The sequence below is a fragment of the Cladophialophora carrionii genome (genome assembly GCF_000365165.1).
Source record: "Cladophialophora carrionii CBS 160.54 unplaced genomic scaffold supercont1.11, whole genome shotgun sequence".
NCBI classification, from domain to species: domain Eukaryota; kingdom Fungi; phylum Ascomycota; class Eurotiomycetes; order Chaetothyriales; family Herpotrichiellaceae; genus Cladophialophora; species Cladophialophora carrionii.
Genome location: NW_008481818.1, coordinates 343,307 through 367,859, shown reverse-complemented (window position 1 = coordinate 367,859; position 24,553 = coordinate 343,307). Strand labels below are relative to the sequence as shown.

At 55.6% G+C, this 24,553-nt stretch overlaps 4 protein-coding genes across 4 annotated transcripts; all 4 read right to left on the bottom strand.

Moving 5' to 3' along the window:
- Nucleotides 1-851: 851 nt before the first annotated feature.
- Nucleotides 852-2,506, bottom strand: G647_09850 (uncharacterized protein; the record flags this gene model as incomplete). The annotated part of the gene is made up of 2 exons (XM_008725843.1): nucleotides 852-1,459; nucleotides 1,519-2,506. The coding sequence occupies 2 exons, from the start codon at nucleotides 2,504-2,506 to the stop codon at nucleotides 852-854; spliced, it is 1,596 nt and encodes a 531-aa protein (XP_008724065.1).
- Nucleotides 2,507-7,762: 5,256 nt separating this feature from the next.
- G647_09849 (uncharacterized protein) lies at nucleotides 7,763-9,362 on the bottom strand (the record flags this gene model as incomplete). Its single annotated transcript, XM_008725842.1, has 4 exons — nucleotides 7,763-7,939; nucleotides 7,997-8,288; nucleotides 8,386-9,255; nucleotides 9,322-9,362. 4 exons carry the CDS (start codon nucleotides 9,360-9,362, stop codon nucleotides 7,763-7,765), a joined length of 1,380 nt encoding a protein of 459 aa, XP_008724064.1.
- A 9,130-nt stretch (nucleotides 9,363-18,492) lies between these two features.
- On the bottom strand, nucleotides 18,493-19,629 carry G647_09848 (uncharacterized protein; the record flags this gene model as incomplete). The annotated part of the gene is made up of 1 exon (XM_008725841.1): nucleotides 18,493-19,629. One exon carries the CDS (start codon nucleotides 19,627-19,629, stop codon nucleotides 18,493-18,495), a length of 1,137 nt encoding a protein of 378 aa, XP_008724063.1.
- A 2,105-nt stretch (nucleotides 19,630-21,734) lies between these two features.
- On the bottom strand, nucleotides 21,735-24,257 carry G647_09847 (uncharacterized protein; the record flags this gene model as incomplete). The annotated part of the gene is made up of 5 exons (XM_008725840.1): nucleotides 21,735-23,084; nucleotides 23,134-23,356; nucleotides 23,407-23,676; nucleotides 23,745-23,967; nucleotides 24,020-24,257. The coding sequence occupies 5 exons, from the start codon at nucleotides 24,255-24,257 to the stop codon at nucleotides 21,735-21,737; spliced, it is 2,304 nt and encodes a 767-aa protein (XP_008724062.1).
- Nucleotides 24,258-24,553: the final 296 nt, after the last annotated feature.

Here is a 24,553-nt window from a genome sequence, read left to right as displayed (position 1 = left end):
GACAGGCTTAGGGACACGAATATTCATTGTGGGCGAACTATCGAGAGTACCTATATGAGGAGCTGCTCTGTAGGTTACAGTACACAAGGTCAAGACTCTCTTGGTTTCCCTGTTGTCCTGCCTCCCTGCTCAATGGTCCCTCACTGTTCTTCTCCCATGAATCGCCACTGCAGTTGCATCTGGCCTCTACTGTACCATGCTCTCTGCCTAGTCTTCCCTGCATTGCGGATGAAGGATCGTATCACGACACGACTACAGTAGCCCATCACGTCGCTATGTCAGTCACTAATGTACCAATTCGTCGAGGTCCAATGCAGGACGTACTGTATTTCACCTCGCTCTAAACTCATCTTTCGTACCGTTGTACCGTTATACCATAGTACCGTGATCAACGAAATACCTCAAGGAAATATGTGCTTGGGAAAGCCAGTGTAATTACTCCGTAGCTGATTCGTCTATCCAACACAGTCCAAGGCTCAATAACTAATATAACTGCAAGACACCCACGTCTCCATTCGTGCCACCTCCCCTCCCATCTCACGTTGGCGTAGTTTCTTTTTCGTTTTCTTTCTCTTCTTTTTCGCATTTCTCTTCTCCATCATCATGTGCGAGAGAGTCGCACCGGCACCCGCACCCGCACCCGCTCCCGCCCGAAAACTCCCCTTCTGCATTCTTTCCTCTCCTCTCCTCTCCAAATAGCCATGCTTCTCCTAGTCTACACTCAACTTTCTCGCATCCCTCCTTCTCCTACCCTACACTCAACTTTCTCGCACCCCCGCCTTCTCCTGGCCCCCGCCCCGCCCCGCTTCCCTCTCACCCTCTTCCCTCACACTTTGATGTCCACGCGCACACTACGCAAAGACCTGCTTGACAACCTCCGCAAACGTGGCGTTGATGCCGTCATTCCCCACCCCCGTCGCACTAATTTCCTGGTACGCCCCGTCCCAGAACATGGCGCCGGCAAGGTTCGGCAGATCGAGCCCTCTCACGCGCTGCATCATGGTCTTGTAGGTCGGGACATCGACGTAGCCGGACCCAGCCCCCGCAAAGGCAGGTGTGCCGATCAACAGTCTCGGAGAGTCGATGCCGTTGTTGATGTTCTGGAATCCCACGGATCGGGGGCTAGAACGGGTCATGACTCGAGAACCCGAGACCAGGGACCCGAGAGCGAGGAGGTCGTTCGACCAGTCTTGCAGGGAGGAGAAGAAGCCTTCGTTCGCGACTGTGGGTGGTTGGCCGGGCTGGCCGGGCTGGCCGAGCTGGCAGGAGGGGTTGTTGTAGAATTGCACGGCGAAGAAGTCCATGTACGGCAGGAGGGCCGGGACCGGGACCGAGGCGTCCGGGCGGGGACATTGCGGCGCGGCGGAGAGGTAGTACGGTTTAGGCGCCGTGGACATCAGCTGTCGAAGGGTGCGGGCTAGGGTGGGGAGGTAGATTGAGCCGGAGGGAGATTCGTTGTCTGTGGCGAGTCAGTTAAAAGACATAAGAGCAGGCGAGCGCGGCAGGAGGAAACCTTACCAATGTCGATGCCGTCCAGGACGACGTTCCCGTACGGTCTCAAGGGTGCGCTTGTTGGATTTGTCCCGCCCAGGAATAGATCCCACAGGGTGTTGGCAACTTGCTCGGCCTGGGCGTCGCTGCTCACGGACAAATCTCCTACGGACCCGCCCAGACTCAGCATGACTTTCTTGCCTTGCTGTTGACAACGGGCAATCTTGCTGGCAAAGCCGTCGCCCACGCAGTCCAGAAGACCCGTCGCTCCAGCTGCCTGTTGCGCCGCATTCGGGGCCCAGCAATTCGAAGCCATGTTCATTGCTGGATAGCCGCCATCGGAGACGAGGTGCGTGACAAAGGCGAGGATGACCATGTCGATTGCAGGGTCGTCGCATACTTCCGTCAGAGAGATCACAGGTGTAAGGTCGGTCTGGGAGTAGTACACCACATTAAGATCGGTGGCGCGGGGGTTGAAGGTGTACGTTGCTGACGGTGGAGCGGACGTCGACGTATATAGGGGGCGATCGGGAACAATGTTTCGGGAGGTAGTTGTCGCCGTGGGAGGCGTGTTGAGGTTCGTTATGGGCAATATTGATGGTTGAGCTGTAGTGGGCGACGCGACTGGAGGTGAAGAGGCGGAGGTGCTGATCAGTAGGCCTCCGATGTTGTCGAACTGCGAAGCCAGCAACTCGATGAGCTGTTGCACGGCGCTGCCGATCTCGTCGATCAGGTCGTGCAGCTGTCTTGAGAAGTCGTCGGAGGCATCAAGACGTTGATTGGCAGCCAGAGGTTGCCAATAGCCTGCCGGACCGGTTCGAAAAGTCGAGTCTCGTCTGGAGTGCCGGTTTGTCACTTGCGCAAGGTATTGCTTGTGGGACAGCTGGAGCACGTCCAACGTGCTGCGCAAGGTGGCTGCGACATGTTGCCAGTCCTGAGATGGAGCCGATGCGAAGACGGAGCTAATAAACACGGAAAATGAAAAGAGGGTGAGTAACCTGAACATTACCGCCATCGGATGATTGATGAAAGACCGAGACTCCTTGAAATGAAGCGACTTGGACTTATACTTTGAAGATACACATGGCGAGTAGCTCCCAGACACCCCCATGCCAATCGAATACTGGAGGGACAAGTCTCAGATTCGAGTATGTAGTTGTTCGAGGCACGGAATGTGGAGGGCTGGTTGCCCCCTCCGCTGCGTTGTGGCCAGAGCATTGTTGCATTCCACCGACCTCGTCGCCAAGGCATATGCCAGCACGTACTTCCTGGAAGGCGCGTCCTGCTCATACAGCGAGAGGCTCGAGGTCAAGACGCCGTAGCGACGAGTTGAGAGCAATGTCACGGCGGCAGCATGATCACCGTTCCAATGATGTCGGCGAGACGCAAATACAGGCGTCAATTGGATTCAAAAAACACAGGACCACTCGATGATGAACGAAGGCATCTCGCCGTTGACTCCTTACTGTGCACCTTGAAGGAAGACGAAGAGACGAAAATACTCATTTGTGTGCCGCGAAAAGCGTCTGTCAGACCGCTGATTTTACACGGCGAAAGCGGCAACTAAGCGCCACCTATCTCGTCAGACTACGGCACAGCTCTGTGCTGTCTGACACCGAGACTTGCATACGGCACTGTTCGTGAGACGGTCGTCAGACAGGGCGAGTTTCAGCGGGGGAGGTCGAAGACGATCGCCCGGGGACGCAGCAGATCATCTTTAGCTTCCCCGTCGCTCGTTCTGGTCTCGTCTGCCAAAGGCTTTGCCGCTGGCCAGAGCCGTCTTAATGATAGTCGATAGTCAGAGCTGCACACGCATCGCCCAAGACCAGACCAGCCAACAGCGTCAAGTGTCGGAGGACCTTGGCGCGACCGGCGGCCACCGTACTGTGTACTGCGTGCTCGTGCCGCGCATCGGACTTCTGCCGTCAGCAAGACTGGAGACGTTCTCGGAAGGAAGTAATGGCCCCAAATGGCAGCTGTGCTTCGAAACGCCCGATCGATGCAGTCGCCGAGCTTGCCTCTGGTGAACGCATTGCCAAATCTTTCTGGCCGCAGCTCCTTGGCCGACTAACGTGCAGGTGCAGGTGCAGCTCGATAGTACGAGTAACCTGATCCGCTGCGGACGTGGCCTTTTCGGTAGCTTCCCGGCGGCTCTCGGCCTCGACGCCATGGAGAAAACCGGAGAGAGATCGACAGCAGCAGGCAGTGGCTCCGCTTTCTTTTGGGGATTAGTGGATGAATGAACAGAGTATCCTCAGGTGCAGGGCACAGTGATCGTGTGATCCCTCGTATTGCGCAATCCAACAACAAAAGCACCAGACCACTTCGTGTCAGCAAATCGCCCTAGATCCTCCGGCCGCCCACATATCATGCTCATAAGCTGAGAAGAGATGACTGCTGCTACATCCTTGGGGCCAGCAGCGATGCGGGCTAGCACGGCGCATGTAGGCGAAGAGGTCGGCATGCGATAGTCCGAAGCTTGTTTCGGAGACGTGCAGCGCGCTGATGCAGGTGCAATCCTCTCCAAGCAGGTACTCGGTCGAGGTCGTGTGTAGGATCGGCCTGTATTCGCCGCTGACTGTGCAAAGGTGCCCAAGCTCGAATGCGGCAGACCCCGGGACGAGGCCTTCCCCCCCAGCAGCAGAATGCATGGTGCCGTGCTCAGGTGATTTGGGAATTCTGCTTGGGAGGAGTTCACCTGTCTGGGCCTTCTTCCACCTGAATCTGCCCCAAACTCTCTCGAGGTGTGTTGACGGCTCCCATGGCCGCGCACGTGATGCCACAGCCTTGCCTCTGTCCTGGGTGCGAGCATGACAGTCACATCGGAACAGAAAGCCACCATTGCCAAGTAACCGCTTCTCTCATGCGGCTGGCGGCTTGGGCTTGCACGGATAGTCGTCGACGTCGCCGCTGGCGACCCGGGGGTATTTCAGAGCGTGTCCATGTTACACGACCCGGATCCGAACGCCGCATTCGATGGTGTTAACTGGCGGCATGGTATTGTGGGTACGTTGACGGGAGCCGTTGACCTCGACGCCAGGGGAACTAAGGCACGAGCGGCATTGGCGGAAGGCCGGGCGGGTATAAAGCAGGCAACAGCCCCGAGCCGTCCCGAATGAGATGGTTACACAAGACACAACGTCGAGAGCTTGTCGGAGCAGGGATGTATTGCAGATGTTGCACAGCAGTAGTGCCGTTGCACTTGCACTTGCAGTCGAGGGAGTCGCCAACCCGGCTAGATCGAATGCAGAAGTGCACGAAGAGCGAATCATGGCCCATCCTACCAGGGTGTCGCTAAGTGGCTGGGATCAGAAATACTCGCAAGGTCTCGAACGTCGTGGCAGCGGTGCGTACAGGTCGGTCGCAAGCTAACGACGCTCTAGGCCGGACCGACAAGCTACTGGGACAGGATGGGAATGCATGAATGTCAATGGACAGATCCGGGAATAGAAAGTCGGAACCGTGGAAGGAAAGGAGTCCTGTCCCATGCCATCCTCGCCCAAAAGGCCTGCCAACAACACAGCTCAGCTCGAGGTGCAGTGCCCGACGCGGTTGCAGCTCCAGCGACATGCAGTGGACCATCTCCGAATCACTGGCTGTGGGTATCTCACTTTCACACGAAAGGACGGCCCAACTCGCTGTGGCCATGGTCCGATCTTCATGTGCTCACAACCAACGTCTAGCGGTGGGCGATCGTAGAGCGACCAGGTAGGGGGTCTGCCGGGATGATTGGAAGCTCCCTACTATCAAAGTAGGTACCCACTCGAAGAGAGCACAGGCCACGTCTACGGTCCTGACCTGCAAGCCACACTCAGGCCATCACCAGTTGGTACTGGCCAACGCTTGGATGAACCCCCTTCCAATGACTTCAAGCCAGGTGTTTTTGCAGTCCTGACATGAAGCAGGACGATGCGTTGCTCAAATCCCTGCCAGACTGTCCGGTAACAGAGCCATGCAGGCTATCCAAGGGGCCTTCCGCAACACTCTCCGGCGTCGTCACCAAGTGTGAGGCGCGGCTGGTTGGACGGCAGGAGACGTGATGCACGGCCCTATTTGACCGATCCCTCGTCACAGGCACCGGAATCGAAGTTCCTTCCGCTCACGCACCGCCGTCGCTGTCTCCGAACTCCCCCCGGCATGTTTCAGCGTCCAATATGGTCCCTGCATCTGACTGCCGGCCGCGCAAGCGCCGGGCAGTTAGCCTCGCCTACGCAAGTAGACAGAGTTCTGCCAGAACCCCGAGCTTGCAGGACGCATGAACAGCTGGCGTCTGTCCCCTACTGTGTCCAGTTAGACCTGGGAACAGGCAACGGCAAAGAAAGGCCAGACAGCCTCGAAGCGAAAAAGAAACATGAAAGGCCATAGCTGTGGGCACGGCGGAAAACCACGACTGCGTCATGCTGTACAACCCTCCAGGGAACTACACGAGCCTCGCGTCGGTGCGTTATACGCTCACAACCCTCCCAAATCCCAGCCCGGCGTCCAAGAGCCCGGCACTTTGTCATCCCTCTTGATCCCGACGCGTGGATAACGCAGCAGCAGCACGCACGAACGCACGCACAATACACACGTTTCCCTTCATCGACGAGTCGACAGGCTTCCAGCCCGAGTTTCACGCCCCACGTCACACAGATCAGCATGGCCCACCACCACATTCATTCTTCGCCCGAACTTTCGGCCCTCGAGTAAATGGCGTCAAAGCCCGCGGTGACACAGCAGCCGTGTCCATCCCCGGGTTGACAACGCACAGATCAAAATAAACATCCCGGACATGCCTGCTACCCATGGCCGCCAAGGGTTACACAGCAGCGGCAACGCCTACTTAGTGAACACGAGCTGCAAAGGGACGTCGAGCGAAGGAGGAAAAGGGTTTCCTTTCCTCGCCTAAGCGACGAAGGTTTTTCCAAGATCGCCACAGCAATCTCAGATGCGTCCGTCAAACGCGTGGGAAATCTCGATCGAGCTTTGATCAGATCCGTGACGGCGACCAAGGACAAAAGGACAAGGCTGAAAGAATGGTCAACCACACACACACACATCACACATCACACATCACACACACACGCCCGTACCGTAGGGTAGCAATTTCACAGACTCCGCTCCAAAGCGCATGTCAACGCAGTTCATTCAGTGGGAAAACAACAACTGTATTGTTATCCCAGGAAGGCCTCGCTGTGCGTGAGCCGCTCCAGGTGCGCCATCGCGTGGAAGCCACGAGCCCTCTTCTGTTCTCTCTCTCACTGCGGCCTCATTGAAGTTTTCATCCCACCAACGTCACGTTGGGCGAGGGGAAGTCGATGACGCTCACAAAAGTCAAAACTCGTTCGCTAGAACATGGCAGCAGGTCGAATCTGACTTTTCCCTCTGTCGGCCACCAGAGTTTGACGCAGCCAACTCCCCTCTCTGGGCGCCTGGTGGAACAGCGCCTCCATATCCGGCTAAAAGAGCTCGTCACGAGCAGCAGCGTGCCATTCACGGCAGGTATCACTTGGCACTGGAGACTCCAAGCACATTTTGATGTAAGGCATTAACAAGCTCAAAAGCACTATTAGCCGCCCAATCTGATCGTCTCTCATGGTCATGGTGGAGAAAATGACAAGGTCCAAACTCGCTCTCGCTCTCAAGTCTTCATAATGAATGCCATGCCATGTCCCGCAATGAACCATGTCCCGTGAAGCTTCATCTCGTCGTTGCCCAACCGTGTAGTTCAGGAGTGTAAGAATTAGAGTCCGCCGCCCATTTCGTTCTGTCCAGCCGAGTTCATGCCCTCATATCCCGTGTCAAGCGCAAAATCATCATGCTATGAAGCAAAAACACGCTATGTACATTTAAACCCCTGAAAGAAGACTCCCACTCTCCGTGCTATGCTAGTGCAAGATACAAAGACCTCAGAAAGCCCTCTTTCTAGGTCCTTGTCGGGGGTCAATCCGGACGCGAAGACGGTGAGGTGTCTTGGTTCCGGCAAACGAGCGTTCAGGCTTTGTTGCTTGAAAACCCCTGTCGTAGGCCGAAAGGGACATAGACAGGGGACGAAATGAAGTGCTGAGCTTTTATGGTTCGATGTGAAGAGAATGCCGCCCACCCTCCTGTGCCGTCCTTTTAGCTCTCAATTTTGGTAATCCCCCGTTTTAACTTTTTGAATGAAAGTGGTGCTTTTGCAGAAGGAAAACAACAGTGCCGACCGTGAAACCTGGAGTCGTAAAGGGTGTCCTGCATCTTTGCGAGGACAGTGCAATGAGCTCGGCAACGAGCGGATACTGCGTGGTAGGAATTATGCCGAAGGGGGCTGGAAGTGTTTCGAGTCGTAGTCATAGGTTCTCATTTCGTCGTTAGGGAGGAGCTTCTCGTGCATCTTCTCATCCACCAGGTCTTGGAAGTGTGCTCGCCTCTGGCGAATCATTCTACTGGAGTCGCTGGCATCGGCATTGGCTCGACTGCCCCATGTGGTCTATTTGGCAAACGTTAGTTCGGACGGGAGAGACGCAAGGTCCCGGAATCGACTTACCACACTGAGCGTCAGCATGGCGTACACCTTGATGAGGCCGTGAAACCAGCCGAACAGGACAGACACGGGCCACAAGAAGATGTCGACAGGGTACCGGATGAAGTGTGTGACCAGCTTGATGAATTTGGAGAAAGTCATCCACCCGAGAAAGGCAAGGCGGGCAACGTGAGCTTGATCAGCAGGCCAGTCCCAGGTGCCCAACCAGAGAAACAACCATAGCAGGCCGTCCCCGATGATGGCAGGCGGCATCAAGGTTGTGACGTGGACTGCGTACGCACTCCATGGTTGCTGGCTAGAAACGGGCGCAGATCGTCAGTGCCAAGAACTTGGGGGAAGCCGAGGGAGAAAAGTCGCGTAGGGGCCCGGGGAGGAAACAATCTCGTACTTACAGCCAAACATCCCGTTCAGTGAACATGCTGGTGATGTTACTGCGCCAGTTGCTGCGTGCCCACCGCAGACACTGCTTGAGGAACTTGGGATTGTCTTCGAGTGTGGTGAGCACCTCGCACTCGGGGTGGTACTGCATGTAAGTCTCGTGCTGGTGCGAAACCATCCAGCGAGTCAAAAAGTTGTCGTCGTCCGCATTCAGCTGGAATTGGCCAAACCACCACTTTTCATTTGTGAAGCCGTTGGTGAAATTGACGTCCTGCAGTATGCTTGTGCGGTAGGCACAGGTGCGGCCCGACAAGCAAGGCACACCTCCGTCCATGTGCGTGGTGGCAGCACAGTCAAAGTTACGACGCTCCAGGTAGAGGGCCCCCAAGAACCCATAGATCCGCTGAGAGAAGGTCGGATTCTCGGCTCGCCTCAGGCGTTGACAGGTAACGACGCCGCCATACTTTTTGTCTTCAAACGGGGCCAGCATCCACTGGAGGGTCCGCACGGGCCAGGTCACGTCGTCGTCGGCGAAGACGATAATCTCCGTCGTGACTTCCGGAATGGCTCTGGCCATCTGACGCCGCTTGTTGGCGTGCTTGACCGACATGCAGCGGATTCGCTTGTGGATCGATGCCGGCATCTTGTTCATGGTCCGCTCCGCCTTGTGCATGTTCTCATCGATGGTGACTAGAATGATCTCTTTGGGCTTGTTCTGCAAGATCGAGGCGATGGTTCGCTCCAGTTCCTCGCCTTCGCCGTCCAGTGTGGGCAAAATCACCGTGACATCTGAAGGTCGGAGAGTGGGGTTTTCTGGTATCGGGATTGGCTTGAAGGTCCAGAAAGCCCACAAGTTCACGACTAGGCGGAAATAGCGGTAGAAGCTGGTTCAGTCAGTCCGTCGGCCCAGAGCCAGGTATCACGGCGGAGGATCGGCGGGAGCGGCTCACAAATAGGAGGCAAAGATCCTGAACCAGGCGGCCGAGTCCATCTTGCGGGTGCGTGTCTGGTCTCGTGTCACTGGGGCACCTCCAACACGGGCGAACGATAACGATTGTAAGAGTGGTCAAACCACTCGAGAACGACCCTGAAGACGGGACAAGCAAGGACAGGCAAATTATTGCGAGGACATGGAGGATAGAGGATGATGATGAGGGAACGAGAAGAAGAGATGGTGCCCAGGCAGGTGGACGACTCAAATAAAATATGGGGAAGGCGCGGAGGCTAAGGTCAGGAAACAGTGAACGCAGCCTTCGTGGTGAAGGAGATCAGATGTGAAGTACAAGTGAGAAACACGGCTGCAGCATTGGCTGTTGCGAAGACGCCCTGCAATCCCGCGAGCCTGCACCTCAAAACCGCAAACGTGAGCTTGCATGAGTTCGCAGTTCGCATGAGGTGAGGAATTGTTTTCGGCTTAAACACCCCAGATCAAGAAGGGCAGCTTGTGATGAGCGTCAATTGCAAGTTCGTTAGCCGCATAAGTGTGTGTGGACTCGCCGGCCGGGGTGGTGATTGGATCTGTGGCCTGGCGGCTGCAGATTGTGTGTTGAGTGCACACCTGCAGGAATAGCATGTCGATGGCATGGAGGGGCAGTCAAGCGACCGAGGGGTTGTTGCGCCAGCCCGAGGACTGATTGGGGCCTCGGGTGGCTGGCTTGACCAGGGTACGGGTGACAGGGTTTAGAGGGACTTGTGAGCACGAGCACGAGCAAGACCAGGTGGACGCCGACATGGACATGGGTCTGGGCAGCTCCGGCGCGCCTACGGACGGTCATCTTCGATCATTGGGGTAGCAGGTCGCCAGCCTAACAATAACCAGTATGACACCGTGTATTCTGTACGAGGTACTGCAATGGACTTGTGCTTCCCGCTCGGCATTGTCGTTTGACGGAGCACTGGTTTGCTCAAGGCAATGTGGATTGTCGATGGTTCTGTAGATCTTTCCCCCCAGTGCCCTGATATTACACAATGTCGGCAGTTCCCATCGAACGATCGAAAATCAAATCTCCATTGCATTTCCATCGCATCCACCGGTCAACGCTCCAAGCAGCCAGTGTCAGGACTGACAAAGGCAAAATGGCGAGCCCTACTAGCAGGTGCCGAAGAGACGGCAAAGGCTAAGTTAGACACTCTGTCTGCCTCAACGGCTGTCCACCACTGCCTCTAGTCAGCTCATGGTCACCTGCAACCTAAGCGCCTCCTCGCCTAAGTGTTATTTACCCTGAGCGGCTACGACAGCACCAAGCAGTAAGAGGCCCCCAGGCGTCGTCCGCTGATTACAGCGAACTGTGCGCGGGCGCATTCCCCTCCGCTGTCTTTCATTCTCAGCCTACCACGGTACCTACCTCACTTCCACCTCGCAGACATCACATGCTGGTGGGACGCATGCTGAAATGAGGATGCGGCTGGCCCGCTGCAGGTCTCCTTGCGAAACAAGCACCGGTCAAGACGCCCATATTGTAGAAGCAGGGAAAGCGAATCCACAGCCCTGACTGGCGGACGCAGTACATACGGCGCCACCGCGCACAAGTCAAAAATTGCTGTTGGTCATGCAGGCGTGACGGCGCCGTGAAGCCCGAATCAGCCCTTCGAGAGAGGCCTCTTCCCGCAGATACTTCCCCTACAATTCCGAGCACGGGCGGAGGCCGACACACGTCCATTCTCGTGCCCCAGGCTTGGGGACGGCGCCTGGCACGATCTGAGCTCCCAATCTCCGTGCAGCAAATTTCTTTCTCGTCAAGTGCTAGGTCTAGGATCGGGATCTGAATCAATCTCGAAGTCAGCTTGCGACGGGACTGAACCAGCTGACTACTTGTCCAGGATTTTGGGTGCTTCATCACACCACAAAGTCTCGACCTCTGCAGTCATATGTCCTTTTCCCCAACGCGATACAGTAATTCGGAGCCCTTCAGGCGGCGGTTTCCATCTTGTTGCCCGCCATCACGAAAAAGACAAGTCTCCACCGGGTTGATACCCACACCTCTTTGCCTAGTTATGTCGATTCGCCGTCTGCTCCGCATTCTCTCGACAGTCCCCTCAGTTCCAGGAGCCAATTTGAGCAAAGCAAAAACGACCCTTGGCTGCACGCGCAGCTCCTGCTAAACTCGAACTGCCATAGACCACGATAGAAGTGGCGTCCATAAGCCAACAGCAGACGGCCTTTGCAGTCCACTTCTGCGACGGTACTGCGCTGTCGCTCCAGCGTCCTCGCAGAGCGTCATGCACAACTCAAGTGCACCTATCTTTCTCGTGGTTCGTGCTATCAACAAAGCAGTCATTCCAGTGCCATCCTCGGCCCTCGACCCGCTTTCGCATGCTTCGGCCCACACCATTCGCCTTTCTCCTCGATTTGGCTTATTGTGCTCGCCGTCCAGTGGCCAGCGGTAGTGGCCAACCCTCTGCTGCAACTCCACCAATTGTGACCCCCCTTCGCTTGCGTGTTGCGTGTTGTGTGATGCTCCCAAGCTCCATGCTCCGTGCTCCATGCTCAAAAATTCATTGCTTCTACGAAAAGCGGGCGCTGACTACCACGGCCTGAAAAAATATGTCTCAGGATGACTGGAACTGGAACGGGAACAAAGCATACTGAACCCGTTGTAGCTGCTGGGCGGATCGCCAGTTCTGATCGGCGATAGTCAACCCGCGTATGACATTGCTGAAAAACTCAGTCAGGATGAATCGACTCCTCACTTTTTCGAGCCAGCAAGGGTCTAGACAAGAATGGAACTCTGCATTAACACGGCGCCAGTTGCTCGAGGGTCTGTGCTTCGTCGTGGCCCGCTGCCCCAGATGGCGTAATGCGTGATGCGACTCAGCACGGAATCAACCGCAGTGCTATCTGACGGTGCTAACGCCAATTGCCCATGCAAATCGCGCGGCCGTCGCCTCTGGCTGCAGCCGCGAAGATAGCCTTCGCCCACGATAGTGAAACAAGTGGACTTGTGTTCCGGTTCGACTGGCAATATGACAGTCCTTCTCCAGCTTCACGTCTTCCCAAGAAATGGAGGCGATGTCGCTAGAGCTACGTCAATCACAGGTTAACAGGCTGAAGCGCCACTTTCCAGTCCTGGCTGGTAACCGCGGAGCATAACAGCCTAACCCTTGCAGCTTTTCATATGGAACGGTCTCATGCGATGCAACTTGTAGATCTGCATCATTAGACCCTAGGGCCGTGTCGGTGCACACATTGAGAGGCTCCGTGGACGATTCGGGGTAGAGCCACCAAGAGTAAAATGGCTTCCTGAAGTCATAGAGCCGACCACTGCGTCCTTCAGGATTATCGTGTGCCGCCCCAGAACGGCAGTGGAGACGGAGATAGAGATTTCCAGAGCCTGTTTGGTGTGTCGGACGCCACCAGCTCCAAGCTCGCCATGAGCGCGTTCTGGCGAGAACGGATGGATCTTGATGAATCCTGCACGGTCTGGTCCAGCCAGAGACAGCAGGCACGCATAGTCGTGTCCAGAGTCCGATGATTCCAGCGATCACGCCACTGAACGGTAGAGGACTGAGTCAACACGGACACGTTAGCTGCAATATCTGACTTGGAGGCAGATGATCCTCGAATCGCCCACGAGGAGTGGGCGAGTTTTCAATGTCACTCCTGTCGCATTGGCCGAAGCACCGACCCAGGCTCATCCATGCTTAGCGAGGGCATGGTGCATAAGGCCTGGTGGCGTTTGCATTAACGGCTGCATTAGACCCCCTTGGCATCATCCCCCCACAGCGCCTTCCCATCGCGCAATGGGCCGCCTGTCAGTGTCAAGTGTCAAGCGACGATCAACCTGGCCTCTTGCGCAGCAGCAGCTGCGTGAGAGTGCGTCGTGCATGTTCGAGTTCAGCTTATCGCCCAACAGCCTTTCTCAGCTGCCTATTCTTATCATACTGGCCAACTTGTGTGTGTTTGGATTCCGAGTCCATCAGCCCGTGGCTGTCCCGTACTCGGAACTCTCAGCTGCCCGCAGAAATCCACCTGTGCTCATAGATGCGAGGGTAAGACCTTGCAGTTGCTGAACCCTCCTTCCACCAGGCGGCGAAACACAGATAGTGGAAACCGATCTCAGCGTGAGGTCTTTCTACGGGACAAACTGAGACTGCACTGCGCACACAACGTATGGGCGAGAGGTCCCCAGTTGATTGTATCGCCAGAAGTAGCGCCGATCGCTGTGGGAAGTCACGACAAGAGATCAGTTACGCTTCGCATTGGCCCCGACCTGGGGACCCATCATTTCCTGGAGAAGGGCTCCGGAGGCTGGTCGACAGGTCCTTCGGCCGGTTAAAGTTGGAGAGTTCGTAAGGACTCCTTTTTAGAAATGGAGCATTGACTGCGTCCGGCATCTCAACTCCTCAACAAAAACTCGCACGTTAGCTGCTTCCTAGATGGACGCTGACATCTTTGAACCTCGTCTGACGGGCGCTTCCCTTTCATTCCGCAGTTCTGCAATCGCACGAACGCCGAAAACACGGCCTCCGTTGTACAGGCACCTGCATATGCGAGGGTGTGCTCTACGCTGCCGTCTCTGGGCAATATTTCCCATCCGTGAGCTGACGAGTTATTTATTGGCCCGCACAGAATGGAAATCCTGGCAGATACAGTCCAAGATCTCGAACCGATATGCGCTTGAATGGAGGTGATGTCTTTGCTCAATTTGGTATCTGCCCCTGTGGTACATCTCGATCCCCATCTCCAGCGCCAACAGGCACGACGCGAGTAAATGGCTGCTCCGTTAGATCTATGACTTCCATCGCCTGTATGGCCACCTCGGCGTGCTCCGCTGGTTGTATCTGTTGGTGGTTGACAGGATGACGACGGTATACGTGCACGAATCTTGGGCCGTCCTCACTGGATGTCTGTCCCAATACCACATGTCCGAACATGACTGACTACTTGCACATTGGTTCTCCAACCGACTCTCAGGATACGGGAGGTGTAAAATCGCCCTTTCAGGAATGTACACGTCGTGCCCGCAGCCATTCACAAATCCCTGAGTTTCAAGACGTCGAACAGCTGCGAATGAAGTTGCAGAGCTTTCACGTTCGCCGGAAGCAAGGGCTGGACTTCCCCCCGAAGCCAGTGCGGTTCAAGTGCATTGGGATGCAGACTGCTACCCAAGCGCCCTAAACAAGTCTCAGCGCGGGGCTGCCAATCGTGCCTGAGCGATCTTCGCCGTGTGCCAAAGCCGAATTGTGTGCCTGAAACCCGTCATCTCCAGGCCAGAATGAGTTGATGGCAAAGTCACCATGACCCCGTGGGTTGTTTGCTGGAGTAGCACGACAAAAGATGCGATGAGAATGTCTTGGCGATGACGTTGGCCGCTACGCCGGTTTGAACGGCCGCCGCTCACTTCCACCTCACCTCGGCCTCGATGCAATCCTGAAAAAATCACTTCTGCCTTGCCAGCTCGTATTGCACCCGCACATTTTCCTCACATCGTCGACAAGCCGGTGATACCTCAGACACCAGTATTGGAGTGGGCTAGCCTCGTTCTGCTGGGATGATCTGCAATCTCTGGTTCATGCAAGGCCTCATCCGATCGAGTCAGCGCTTCACCGCCATTGTGGCTTCTGACCGCCGCCTCGTGGTCTGACGCAAGATTGGCGGTGAAGCGACAAACGCCCAAGGCTCTGATCCCACGCACCAGTGAACAGATCTATTACGTGCATTTGTGCGGGCCGAAGCGAGATCGTCTTCCCCAGAATTGTCAAAAAGCACGGATCTGGATGCCCAAACCTGTCAATCAAGTGCGAGACCCGTCCAACCTAATCAACCCTGATCCAACCTACATTTTAAAAAGACCTCAGCGGTTCAGATGCCACGCCTAGAAACCCGCATTCTACTCGCTACGACATAATGGTGTGGTTCGAGTCGAGTTGCCACTGACCTCGACAGCCACGGAGCCCGCTAGGACTCCCGTATGTCCTGCAGCTGGACAATGAGAATGTGTAGCTAACAGCTTCGCCAGCTCGCGTCACCCAGGCACACAGGACGTGTAGATGCCACATCTGGTGACACGCGTCCGTTTCCGTCCTTGCCGAATATCACCAAGTCCCACGCTTCGACCAAATTCAGCCGTGCCGCCAAAACCCCCACTGGCCACTGATATCACCGGTCACATGGCACATCCGTTGCGGGCGTGGCCTGACGCCATCTCTCAAAACAGACCACTGCTTGTTCCTGCATTATGCTGTGCGCTGTTGCACGGATCGTCCGCGCTGCGAGAATCGTGTCATGCAAGTCATTCGGGAAGGTTTGTAACGAGTCTGGAACCTCCGGTGGGTTGCTTGCAGCCAGCGCTAGGGTATGGCGAGAGATCCTCCTCGGGCAGACCTTCCTACTGGTCGGCAACCGACTACGAGTCTCTGATCTGCCGGCAAATAACATCGCTTAGAAGACCAGCGTTGGGGGGAATCGCCAGTTCTTGGCGACAATCTTGCTGGGAGAGCACCTTGGGCGTTTCTCGCCACCCGGCCGCTCCCAAGCTAGATTTTCAGCGAAGGCTGCCGTCAGTCAAATTTTCTGCCGCTGTCATTGGATCTGCACGTTGCGGATCCGAAGGGGTGGGAAGATGAACAGGTGCGGTTTGGAAAGCCCCGATCCCGGTCAATGGACCAGCAGTAGCGACAGACAAAGCACGGCTCAAAGCAGGGGTGCCGTTCTTGACTCAAGTCGAAAGCCATCGCTGATCTGGTGTGACCATCATGATCTACGGATGGTGCTTACGTTGCCTGGTGTTTGGGTTTCCTGTCCGCCCACTCGAGAACTACTTGATGCCAGCGGTACTCGGTCTTACCTGCGCAAGCTCCTGACACCTCGTCCCTCTTCCCCACCAAGTTCAGCTGCTGGGGCGATATCTGTAGGTCGCACCTGGCCAGGTGCACGGAGCTTTCCGATGCAACTTGAGCGTGGGTTGCGCACCACTCGCTCAACATTCCCGACCCTGCCCGATGGGATCCAGCGGAGGCGGTGTGTCATGCTGGGGGAGCGCCATGAGTGAGTGAGTGAGTGACTATGTGTGTGTATGTGTGTGCGGGCAACCCCTTGCTCTCTCTCGGGGAGAATTTTGCCCTCCTTTGCACCAGTTGACCAACTGCGAAACACAACAGCCGCTAAATTCCAGCGCTGAGTTGATATTTCGCTCAAATTCCGGCACTTTCCCCCTGCCTTTGATCGAGAGGAGGTCCAAAATGCCACCATGTCGTATGCTAACCCAACAAATGACTCCAATAGAACCGACTTTTACACCCACTGCGGATACACAACCCCTATCTTTCCTGACGCACTGCGGATTGCTCTCGAGCGGCACGGTTCCAGCACGAAATGACCTTACTTTCTCACACATATGCATCGAACAAGCCTACCAAGTCCTAATATACTTCGACAGGGGTGGTCGATCAGGACATGGACAAGGATGTGCTGGCATTCCAGGCCGAGTGAAGAGGAGGTATAACGCACAATTCGACGTGGCGGCCCTACACAAGCGGTTACGAGGATGGTTGCAGCTTCGTGCCGACTCTGTCCGTTCCCTTTCCCTCAAAACAAGCGGTTCCTACTGTTGTGAACCTTTGAGACTGCCACCTCTGTGCGTTCACAAGCTCCCCGAAAGCTTTCTCGCCGCATCCGTAGGCCACCGTAGCACTTGAGATCTTGAGGGATGTTCGACGTCCCATTTTGGGGCCGGCTCCTCAACTCTGTCTTGCCCTTTCCAGTGACAATCGTTCCCTCGAACACACCCATTGCAAAATTATTGAACAGCTAACACAGGGTTTGAACCCCCAGAGATCAGATCAAAGTTTTCCATGGAAAGAGCGCTCAGGTGAACTAACTGTTTAGCAAGGTTACTCCCGCCTCCTTGCCGCTCCACTAAAACGCCGCTTACAAGCCAGGCCTTTCCGAGAGGAGATAGATACGGAAGCGGATAACAAGGTCAGTGCAGGGCTGGATCTGACTCTTCTTCGAGCACGGAACTGATGATAGAAGCATAAACTGCCACATACATCCAGCGAGAGGGAAGTTCCAATGCGGCGGGCATGTCCCAGGAGCCGGACACCGTCGAGCGAAGTAACACGACCGAGCAGATCTTCCCTGCCTTGACTCCACCATATGCCACCTCTGGGAAATCTCACGCGAGCGCCCTGCGCATTCCTAGGGGACTGCGACTTCACATTCGCACCTTCTTACCGAAAATTCGGACCCCACGACACGTCCTGTCCACGCTGGGCTCACTCAACGAAGTCAAACCCTCTATCTCAGCATGATCATTACCTGCGCGGCCATCGAGTGCAGAAGCAGCTTGCGGGACTCGGTCGAGTCCGGGGTAAATGATGGCTGCGCAAATCCATATCGGTCCCCGAATGGCAGTTGACGGAACATCAACCGCATTACTAGGAAGATCGAGTTCGAACGGTGGAACGGTCGAGCGATCGTCTTTGTGGAAGCGAACCGCACCAGCCGCTAAAACGTATCCTTTACCGATCTAATGATCGCGCTCGTATACCTATGCGACCGATCGAGCTGCCTCGTCGCTTGCAACCGAGGACTGCTGCGCAATGGCGGACGCAGACACGGGTGGAAAAAAAGTGAAGAGCGGGATGCCCGGCATGAAACGGCGCAATACAAACATGTGCAGTGATGGCCTTGCAGTCTTGATCTGCCATGCTTGTCGCCTGCTCAGAACAGGTTGCACAATGCTATACTGCAGGTTGTTATGATGCCGTCAGGAGGCCCAAATGGCGCTTTGGACTTCCATTGGTGCCATTGCGGTCGCATGCTCTCTGATTCGATGGGCTCCAACGAAACAGCTTGATCCAGATGCGCTGGACAGAAGCACATTTGTCTAGCTGACTGTGTAGGGGCCGATCGAATGGACTCGAAAACTTGAGCCGCACCGTCGTTCTGAACCTTTGCAGTCCTCCCTCCTACCCCTCGAGGACAGAAGAAAGAGCACCAAGGCTCGAATCGAACACATGCATCCGCGCACGGGCCCCAGCGACCCAGACGCGAAGTCGTCTACCCCTTCGGTATTCATGATTCGGTATACGGCTCGCCTTTTGCTTGCTGCTTGCATGAAGAGGAGGAGTGGCTGGCCACTACAAATATGATATGGTGATTACCCGGTTGCCAGCTCTTAACTGACGCTGTCTCCGAAAGTGACATCAAACTCGACTCCGCCGAAGACTCCTATGGCAGCATACAAATCACTCTCGCCCATCAAGCCGTCCACGCCTTCGTCCCGCTCGTCCCTCTCCTCGTCGACCTCCCAACCCCACCGCTCATCGGCCCTCCCCTCCCTCGTCACGAACACCCTGGTCTTCACTCTCTGGCGAGCGACTTCTTGCGCCTCAAACTTCATCCCGATCCCGACGGTCTCGTTCTCTCGGAACGCCGCCACGAATTCCCGCCCTCCCCACGGGTCATTGACGAACCGTCGCCCATCGTCCCCGTGCACGCCGATACTCGCGCGATGCCACCCGGGCAACCGCCAAGGGGGGTAGGGTCTCGCGGCATACCCTACCGCGATGCCCGAGCTGGCATTCTGAATCCTATGGACGTGGATCTGGAAATATATCGTCTTGGCACGCCCTGTGAAAAGCGGGCTATCCGCGCACGCGAAATACAGAGGCACCGAGGACAAGAAGATGGCGTCCTGCTGGTTCTTGTGCGTGCCCACACGCCAGGTCGTGGGCGAGGTTTGCCGGAACGTGGAGACGTGACGTTTCAACGGGCCGGGCGGTGCCTCGAGCGTGATGTGTCCGGCGTTGGCGAGGAGGTGGAGCTCATGCGACGGCCGTGATGGCGTGTACACGGGGTGGCGGGCGCACCATTCGTGGGCCCGGGCCGCAGAGTCGTACGTCGCGTTGTTGGTCGGGGAGTAGTCTTGCGGGAGTGGCGGAGGGGGCGGGAGTAGCGCCGTGTCTGGAATGACGGTCCAGTCGTGGTAAGGTGGAGGGTTGGCGTTGGCATTGGCCTTGGATGACGCAGAGGCAGGAGGGGGACCTGAAGGGGGGAGGAAGTCGTCTTCGGCTCGACGATTGTGGGACGGTGGAGGTCCAGGAGGAGCAGCGTATTCTTCGGCGCCGTTGTCGTGACCTTGACCACGGTATGAAGGTGGGGGGCCTGATGGTAGAGTGGAGTCGTCGTCTCTGTGTTCCGCTCCTCGATGGCGATGGGATGGCGGTGGACCAGAAGGGGATGAGTATTCTTCTCGTCCTCGGTTGTCTGTCCCGACTTCGATCTTGCCTTTTAGGGATTTAAACAAGCCCATGATCGAGGGTGGATAAGTTGTGATATAGTGTGGTGGATAAGTTGTGATATAGTACGGTGGATAGGTTGAGATACAGTTCGGAGGACACTCCCTGGCTGGGGCTTGCTTTCTTCAATAGAAAGGGACGGAAACTCTATACTGTATGCGGATGATCCGTGGCGGAGAGTGACAGTGACGGTGACGGTGACAGTGAGTTGTGGTGTTTGATAGAATCGAATACACGTAGTGGTAGATCAATGTCGTATGAGTAGGTGTTGGTGTAGATGTAGGTGTAGATGTAGATGTGGGTGGAGATGTAGGTGAGATGTAGGTGTAGATCAACGTCGTATGAGTAGGTGTAGATGTAGATGTAGATGTAGATGTAGATGTAGATGTAGATGTAGATGTAGGTGTAGGTTACTAATGGACTCGTATCACCTGTCCCTGTCTGACTGTATGGGGAGATCGAATCCCCAAAAAGTCAAATGGAAGATGTAAATGTAAATGTAGATACCTGCACTTGCCAGGGGATAGGGGATCAGGGACACGGGACAAGGGAGGAACGTCGGGGAGCGAGGAAATCGAGTCTTTTTCTTCTCGCTGGGTTCCGCGTGGCGTGTCTAGTGTGAAGTGAGGTGAAGTAATGTGAAGTGAAGCGAGGTTCACAAAGGCGATATACCGTGAGTGGAGACGATCAAGTGAGAGGTGACACAGTATTGAGGTCAAGGTCCAGTTGAGATCAGCTCAGTGGATAATTCGAGGCAGGTCGTGAATAAAACGTCGTGTTCAGGCTTCGCCACGCCACGCTGCGTTTCGTGCCGTGCCGTGCCGTGCCGTGCCGTGCCGCGCCGCGCTGCCTGGCGTAGTGAGGAGCCTTGGATTCCCTTTTCTGGGCGTCGTATTGGGGAAGCTGGATGGACAGGTCGGGTCGTCTGATTCTTGAGGGTCGAGGCGAAGGAATGACAAGGTTGCAGAAGGCTATAAAGGGTTGCTGGATGAGGCGTGTAATGAACACAAGTCGATGAGACCTGCAATGCCTTTACCCGTGTCCGTTGTGTTGGGTTGTGCTGTGTTGCGTCGAGACGTATTGTAGGGGTAGACTTCGATTTGGAACGTAGGCAAGGCGGGCAAGGCAAGCAAGCTTGGTCAGGTAGACGATCAGGTAGGTAGGCGAATGGATACGTCGATGGGCAAACCGGTAGCTGAGCAAGGACGGGAACTGAGACGCTGGGCGCGGACTCCGCCCTACCTTATCCTAGTAGATGCCAGACCAGTCATCCGCGTCGAGATGTTGGGGATAACGTCGCGGGTTGGATGGATATGGTGACCTCAGATGTGGATTCTGAGAAATGGGTGATAGTGCGGCTAGTCGACCGACCGACTTGACGTCAAGGAGCGAGCTGGAGTAAAGAGGAGACTGTGTAGCTCTGTGACCTGCTCTCAAGGTGGAAGAAGAGACAATGTACCTCGTACTTGGTGTATTGTTAGCCATTCGCTGGGGCGTATGGAGGTGAAAGGTGAGAAACTGACAGGCAAGGGTGAGGTACAGCAAGTCGACCGTCGACAGATGCTCGTGAACAGTGCGGGTCAGAACAAGTGTGGTGGTAGTGGTCGCCACAAGTCCTGTTCTGACCTGCTATGTGCCTGCTCGTGCTCTGAGAGGTTTCGAATCTGAGCTGCAGAGGAGCCGTGGAAGCGTGTGCTGTAATTATCTGAATCTGACGGAGCTGCTGAGCCAAAGCCAGCTAAGCCAAGGCTGTACCCCTTGATACGATATGATCGGATATGATGGGGGCAAGGGTACGAGTACAGGGCCATTCAATAAAGCCAGGATGCTTGCTGGTGCTCGGAAGGATCGACGTGACGTCGAATGGTCAGTTGGTGACAGAATGGTGCGGGGTTGGGGAAGGGAGCGAGATAGACATGGAGGTGACATTCTCATGTGGTCAGTACACCTTTAGCATGTCTAGGGAACGGGATTACTGTGACACTCTCATTTGATCTGTAGAAGCATGTGAGTCCCTCTTTGGCATGTCTAGGGAACGGGCATACACTAGGTCCACAGCTCTACAGGTTGTGGTTGTGATACTCGAGCAAATCTATTTACATCACAAGGCCAACTCACCCTAAGTAGATCTTTGAGGCCATTGATCCAACGTCGCTGGACTGCCACTCAGAGTAAAATTCCAGGTCACCTGCGTCGGCACATCGACCAACAAGCCGTAATCACCAGGATACAAGATCTGGTCGCCATTGACATCACGGCGAGCAATGCTCCCTAACGTCAGGTTCAAGGTGGCGGTCTGCGAGGAACCCCCGGTGACGTTGAATAGTCGTTGATATGCCACCAGCTCCTTGATCGGGTATGGCTGAGGCCCGTTCTGGCCGCTGATGAAGCCGAGGGTGACAAAGTCCGATGCCACCGAACCGGTGTTGGTGACGTTGACCTGGAACGAGTCGAGCGGGCAGAGGTCAAGGTACTTGTACTGTGACCGGTCGCAGCTGGAAACCAGTTGTGAGATGTTGTACGTAGTCTGGCTTGACTCGACGACATCCACGCTGAAATTCGTATAGTGCAAGCCATATCCGAATGGCAGGACTGCGTTGTCATACCACTTGTAGGTCCGGCCAGGATTGCCAGACGAAGCATTGGGCCTCAGGTTCATGTCCGTCATGTCGACCTGGTTGACGTAGTCGCTGGGATATTGTGTGACGGGCAGCCGGCCGGCCGGCTTGGTCTTACCGGTGAGAATGTTGACGACGGCGTCGCCTCCAGCCATGCCGGGATACCCTCCCCAAAGGATGGCTGAGATGTTGGGGTTGTTCAGGAACGGTGTGTTGTCGAGCTGATCTCCGAATTGGAGGATAATGACCGGCGTGCCCAGGGTGGCGATTTGGTTGATCAGGTCGATCTTGCCAGGTGACCAGCTGATGTCGTATCTGTCGTTGCTCTCACTTTCGTCGTTGGTGTTGATTCCGTCAGCCACAATGATAAGGTCGGTGTTCTCAGCTGCAGCGACCAATTGCTCCCAGTTGCCGGTGGTGGGAAACTGGATGCTGCCTTGACTGCTTGCGTACCGGACGTTGACATTTGGCAACTGTTGCAGGGAGTAGAGTGGCGCATGGAGGAACCGGGCAACGCCAAAATAGTTGCCTTGAAGTTGAGTGGTGACATTGGCCCATCCGCCGAGCAGCGTTATGTTGGTTTTCCTGCCAGAGGGCAGCGACAGAGGCAAAATCCCATCGTTTTTCAACAAGACGATGCCCTCTTCGGCGGCTTTCAGTGCCAAAGCCTCCGACTCGGGAGTGGACACGTTCCTGAAATCGAGCGACCGGTATGGGGTTGCTGACGCAGGATCGAAATATCCGACCCTGATTAACGACGAGTACAGGCGGATCAAGGCTTGGTCGATCACGCTTTGGTCGAAGAGGCCCTGGTCGTAGGCCACCAGGAGATGAGTCTGGTAGTATGTGCCCTGACACAGCGTCAGTACCTCCAGCATGGTGGACCTAGGTTTCACTTACGCAGTTGAGGTCAGTGCCCGCCTTTAGTGCTTCGGCGACCGCCTGCTCTCGTGTCGCCGTATAGTCATGAGGCATATAGATGTTCTGGATGGCATCGCAGTCCGAGGTGACGTACTGACCTTCGCCGGTCCAGTTCCAGTGTTCTCTCAAAAGCGTCTGAAGGATGTACGGATCAGCGCAGGTAGGCACCCCATTCAGCGCGTTGTACGAGCACATGATCGAGCTATGGAGATCAGCGATTGAGTCCACAGCACCTCGTTGCATCTCACTCACCCAACGTTGGAATCTCGCGCACAGGTCTGAAAGGGTTGCATGTAGTATTCAGCCAGCTCTTGGGTGTTGACTTGGGCGTCAAAGTTGTAGCGGTCCGTGGTTCCCCAGTCCTCAAGGTCATAGGCCGCGAAATGCTTGCAAGTGGCTATCACCTTCTTGAATTTTGAGTCCGGACTCCCTTCGAGGCCGCTGATGAGAGAAGCGACGTAACTCTTCAGGTGGAACGGATCCTCGCCAGGTGTTTCCTGTCCGCGACCCCATCTCGGATCTCTGCCGGCTCTCTGTCAGTACAGCGCATCCAGAGCGTGGTTTATCAACCGTATACGCGTGTTACTTACTTGTATGGGTTGATGTTCGGAGTCCAAAAGTCCAAGCCGCTTCGGTTGGCATTGTTGAAGGCTCGAGCTTCCGTACTGACCACAGTCGCAACGGCATGGATCAAGGCATCGTCAAAGGCCGCTCCCATAAGAATCGGCTGCGGGAATGAAGTCGCGTAGGAGTAGTCTCCGTTCGGAGCGAAAGTCACTCCCGGCGAGCTTGCAACACCGTGCAGTGCTTCCTCTGTCATCGAAGTCAGCATATGGAAAGGGCAGGAGAGCTGCGAGTGACTTACGCCACCACTGGTAGCTGTACAGTCCTAGCCGGGGCACTCCCGGGGACGTGCTTCCCGTCAAGTTGAACTTCTCGTCGATGTCCAAGGCATCGACCAGTGCTCTAGCTCTAGCAGCCACAGACGCGGTCGTGTCGCAGACGGTGTTGTTTGCAAGTGGTCCATTGGCACAGTCTGGGAACAAAGCCGCAGCCGCTGGTGCAGCCAGCAAGGCACAGAGACCAAGCAAAGTGGCCGCCATTGCTTCCACCCGCGTAGTCTGCTGAAGTCTGAAACTTGCGAGAGACGCCTTCGCACCCAGCAAAAACCATCGTGGTCTCCGTTCAGAGTTATAAGGGCACGACTCTCACCTACCTCCCACCAACAGTCCTCTGCCCCTCTGCAGTCTCCGCAAAAGGTCTTTCGACATGCCAAAGATGGATATAGCCGTCGTTGGGGGAATTCATCCTGAAGCTACAAACCTCTTGCAGTGACGATCATCAATTGCCGGCAGGACAGGACATGGTTGCAGATGCAAGGTCGATACCCTAGTATCAT